The sequence below is a fragment of the Cynocephalus volans genome, chromosome X, assembly GCF_027409185.1.
Source record: "Cynocephalus volans isolate mCynVol1 chromosome X, mCynVol1.pri, whole genome shotgun sequence".
Lineage (NCBI taxonomy): Eukaryota > Metazoa > Chordata > Mammalia > Dermoptera > Cynocephalidae > Cynocephalus > Cynocephalus volans.
The window spans coordinates 28,901,944-28,907,233 of NC_084478.1; the positions used below are offsets into that span (position 1 = coordinate 28,901,944).

A 5,290-nucleotide genomic window follows, 5' to 3' on the forward strand; every position below is an offset into this window, starting at 1 on the left:
GAAATTTGTAGGGCTTTATTCTATACAATCCATAAGATAGAGCTTAGAAACCCTCTATTTTTTTTTCCCTTTGGAGTCTATCACTATCCTTTCAGTGATGGAGATGCAAGGATTACTCAAAGCCCAAATATTTGAAAGCTATGAGAGGCCCAGAGGGACTACACCAAGCTAACTCCTGCAAGAAAGGAGAAAGCTGGTGCAGCCCTGAGCTCGGTCATGTCTCATCTTCTGTGGTAGTATCCAGACCTTGGCCATGTAACAAGCTGAATATAGTATTAAAAGAAGTACAGAAAGGAGTGTGTGAACAGGACAGAAAATGATCTCAGTGTTTCCTACTAATGAATCAGGACATCTTTGCTGTTTCCAGCATGTGCTGTTTTCAGCACATAATGTTCCCATTCTGTGCACTTAAGGCTTTTGCCCTTTGTGCATTCCCTATTCTAAACAGGCCCCTGTGTTCCCAAAGGAGCCCCTTCTTGGTTCCTATGCAACTGGTTGTTTTGTTTTTCTTATGGTCTCTCAAGGATTCTCCATCTCAGCACTATTGTTTTAGGCCAGATAATTCTTTGTTGTGTGGGACTATCCATAGATTGCAGGGTGTTTAGCAACTTCTACCCACTAGATGCCAGTAGTTCCTCACCCCCCGCCCAAAGTTGTAGCAACCATTACTGTCTTCAGATATTGTCAAAGGTCTCCTGGGTAGCAAAGTACCCCTGGTTAAGAACCGTTCTTCTGTCTCTACTTACCTTTCTCCATACACTGGCTCTTCTTTTCAGCCTTTTCTTATAGAAGAAATGCACACTTTTCTTACTCACAGACACTGAGTGATAGTTTTTGTTGTTGTTGTTATTTAGACATGATTGAGTAGGTTACTTATGAATATTAGAAATTATGAGATTAAGCACCTGGTATATGTCATTCAAATGTGTTAACCATTGCTATTAATTTTATCAGGAGATATTGAGCCTATATATAAAACCTTTAAAAGCAGACTTTAAACCTCAAATACCTATGCCTAGAGTGTTTAACTCTTTTTTCCTCTTAATTTCTGACTTATTTGTGTTCACAACTAAGGCAAGCAAGCTGTGGGAAAAGACAGTTGCATTCATTTTTCTCTTTATTTTGCCAGAAATGTTAAGTCTTAACTAATTCCAACGTTTCCATGAAAACTGAATTTTGGAATTTATTTTGCATCATTGTGGCGATATTGTTTGCAATTGTGAGATGTATGTTGCTTCTAAGTAAGGCATAAGAGATGGAATTATAAACAAAATTAGAGTTTTACTAAAATGGGTTCCTATGGCAAGAGTGTCATCTGATTTTTTTATATTTTCCCCAGTAGATGATATATTTCTCTTTCACACTCAATTTTTCCTCTGGTGTGTGTGTATATGTGGTTTTGACCTTTTCAAGACAAATTGAATCAAAAATTAAAAACAAAATATGATGAAAAGAAAAGCAAAGAATAAAAAGAAACCTGCCAGTCACATTACAAAATTACTAAACATGCAGAAAGTATTTCTGATCTTTAAAAAGGGTTTCTTTGTTCAATTTATTACACAAGGGTGCAATTTTCCCTAGATTAGATTATAAGGTGTTAATACAAAGTTGGGGTACACGATTTTACTTATAATATCACAAAATTTTAGAGGTGAAGGAGACCCCAAATTTTTTTAATCTAACCATCCCATTTTATGAGTGGAGAAATTGAGACCTAGAGAAGACAAGTGACCTCCCTGGAATTTCTAATCAGTGGTTAGTGACAGAATTCACGTAAGGATATGATTCCCAGACAGTCAGACACGTGTTCTCTTGGTTACATCTATCAGATAATATAGAACTGTAGAATCTTCTAGAAGATTTAGCACTTATTTTCTAATGAACTAAAAAATAATTCAGGAATGACAGTGGAGATATGTTTAGGGATTACTGTGGCACCAACCATTGGGGGTGCTGGGGAGAGAATATTTTGACTGGAATAAGCTTAATGAAAGCGATGTATGCTGCAATTCAGCGCAACTATTATAAAGCAAGAAAAGCACCATCACTGCCTTCTACCAAGTCTTTAAGACAGATCGACATGGCAGAATATTAAAGAAACAAGATTTTACCAATACATAGCATTCAATTTTTCCCCACAAAGTATCTCATGCTCTCATTTTAAAAACATTTTTTTTATTAAAGAACATACACAATATTGAAAGCTTAGAGTTATTTAAGAATCAGTTATGTCTTCAAACTGCCAGTATGTTTCCAATAACTTTCTTATGTATCTTGAATACTGTGTATGTTCAAAATGCCTTAAATCTTCCCGTAGCTGGTACAACTTTTCAATGTAAACATAATTCTTCTTGGGTTTTCCTCAAGATTTTCCTGGTCTTTTTTCTGTGTCCCCTTTTTTTGTTTATGGAAGTTGTATCGCTTGGCCATCGCTACAAGATCTTCTGGGACACTCTGATTTGCTCTTTTCAGAATTTGAATCAATTCATTGGCAATCTTTGAATTATCTTGAGTGATAAGGGAAATTGACGTTCCAGTCTTTCCTGCTCGTCCAGTACGTCCTACTCTGTGGATATATTCTTCAATGTTTTGTGGGAAATCATAATTATATACGTGTGTGATATCGTTAACATCAAGTCCTCGGGATACTAAATCAGTTGTAATCAATATCTTCACTTTTCCACTTTTAAAGTCTTCTAATGCTTCCTCTCGATCACATAGCTCTCTGTCACCATGTAGTGATTGCACAGGGAGGCCTTGGATACCAAAATCACTTGATAAGTCATCAACAACAAGTTTTCGGTTGACAAACACTATGACTTTGTCTTTTGGTGACATATTCTCTAGGAATTCTTGGATAAGAGCTCGTTTTTCTGCTTCTGTGGTAACGATTATATTTTGCTTCACTGTGTTTACAGCAACTAGATCCAGAGTGCCAACATAAACAATCATAGGCTCTTTCAAATAAGACTGTGCAAGTCTACGGACAGAATCTGGCCAAGTTGCACTTGTCATAACAGTCTGCCGATCTGGGCGCACATCTAACAAAATTTTCTTAATCTGGTGCTCAAGCCCCAGATGTAGCATTTTATCTGCCTCATCTAAGACCAAGTAGGTTATGCTTCGTAGGTCAACAAACTTATTCATTTGCAGGTCATTCAGTCTTCCAGGAGTTGCAATAATGATATCTACACTTTTGGTAATGCCTTGAATTTGTCCTTCTCTATTTCTACCACCATGTATACAAATACTTTTCAGACCTTTATATGAATATTTAGAACATTCAGCTTCCACCTGAAGAGCTAATTCTCTGGTGGGAGTGAGGACTAGCATGCCAGGTCCATTCCTTTGTTCTCTAGATATCGGTTGACCATCAAGATGAATAAACCCAGGCATTAAGTAGGACAATGTTTTGCCTGTGCCAGTTTGGGCAACTCCTATAAGATCTACTCCTTTTAAGGCAATGGGCCATGCCTGTGCCTGAATTGGTGTTGGTTTTTGAAAACCCGCCCTTGTTATGCTTTTCATAAGTTCTGTGTACGGACGGAAAGCGTCCTCAAATTCACAAGCTGGATTAGGGATGGGACGCTTCTCACCATCTTTCAAGTCATCACACATTACGTTGTAATTTTCTTTCCTCCACTTGTCTACCTGTTCTTTAGACATGGAGCTTGTAGCTTTGGATTCTGTGTAAAAGTCTTTCTTAATTGGTGGTAAATCTGCCCACTTTCTTTTTTCCCACGCCACGGCTTCTGCCTTAATACGATCCAAATCCATCAATGGCGGAGCTTCTCTGACAACGTTAACTGTGCTTACGTCTCTCCCAACAGGAGGTTGGGACGCAGCATTATCCACATCCGATTCTGAACGGTACCTTTCTTGTCTTTTAATAAGAGTATCTATAGCTGCCTTGGCCTTTGCTTTCATATCTTTGCTGCCAAAAATTTTCACTACTGCTTCGCAGTCCCCCTTTTTTATCTGTATTTTAGTGTTTGTCGAACGCTGTAGGTCTTTTATTTTTGACCCACCACAACCAATGACTGAGCCAACCAGGTGGTTCTCCAGTCTAAAGCAGAGTGGTGGTTCATGGGAGCCTGCGGCTCTAGGACCCAAACCGCCTGAGGGGCCATTCCAACTGCTGCCTCTGCCACCTCTGTCATCGCAGCTGGCCCCAGGAGCTCCTGGACTACGCTCTGCCCTCTTCCAGTCCGGGACCCGGGACATTGTAGGGTAGAGGTAGTGTCGGTGCCAGCTTCTGGCCTACATACGGTCAGGAGATGCGAGAAGGTCTGGTCTGCCGCCTCCCACTCTGCAGGCTTTGAAGCGGCTGTTACCTAAGCAACCAGTGTTTGAGGCTGCAGAGGGGAGGGGCGTTGAATGCCTGACCAATCACGGGGCCGGGACTAGTGTGATGTAAGCAGGTGGCTGTGATGTACATTTAAAGAGGCACTCCCTCTCAGGGGCTGACCCTGCCAGCAATTACAGGACCCTGAGAGAGCGCCTTCCTAACTTTTGTGACCTGAGTGTCCAGCTCGCTCTCACTCTCGTCATGATAGTTCTGGCTCAGCTTGGGGGCAACCTTGAAGCAGGCCTTAAATTTGTACACATTGAACTTTTTATAGGCCCATTATTTCCATAGGAGAAAAAAATAGAGTTCTAAAAAATTAACTTATTTGTTTGTATACTTGTGTGTTTATGTGTTTATTTGTTTTGGTAAATTTCTTTTGGAGTATCAACAATACTTGGTCTAGAGGAATTCATCACTCCCCTGCCCTCTAGTGTAAATTAAATTATACCATCAATGGTCTCTCAGGTACATACTCAGGGATGGCATTTTGCCTCTGATTTTTCAGCTAACCCCCAGCACTTGTCCAGGCAGTTTCCAGATATTATCACAGGGATGATGGTTAGAAGAGAGGCAGAGTGCGGCCTGAGGGACCTTTGGGGGTGTTTTCAGCGGTTTGTCATTCTTCTCGGTGCCTCTTAATTTTTTCCCTTTCCCTGTGGTTTCATATATTCTGAGATCTTAGCACTAGAAGGTTCTGTAGAAGTCATTTATCAGGTATAATGCAGAAGACAACCTGGCAGCAATCTGGACAGCTGGGCATCCAGCTTCTATTTGAACAATCCCAGAGGCAGGAAGCTCACTTCATTTCAAGGATGTTCATTCTTTTGTGAGGCTGTTTAATGGTCACAGAGATGATGTGCTTCCACTTGCTTCCTTAGATCCTTCTTCTGACTTCTGAAGTTACACAGAATAGATTTCATTCTCCTTGTATCCCTGTGTATG

At 40.2% G+C, this 5,290-nt stretch overlaps 1 protein-coding gene across 1 annotated transcript; it reads right to left on the reverse strand.

The window, feature by feature from the left end:
• Nucleotides 1-2,385: 2,385 nt before the first annotated feature.
• On the reverse strand, nt 2,386-4,224 carry LOC134366573 (probable ATP-dependent RNA helicase DDX53; the record flags this gene model as incomplete). Its single annotated transcript, XM_063082935.1, has 1 exon — nt 2,386-4,224. A coding segment is annotated over exon 1 (1,839 nt), but the record flags the coding sequence as incomplete, so codon positions are not given.
• Between the last annotated feature and the right edge of the window lie 1,066 nt (nt 4,225-5,290).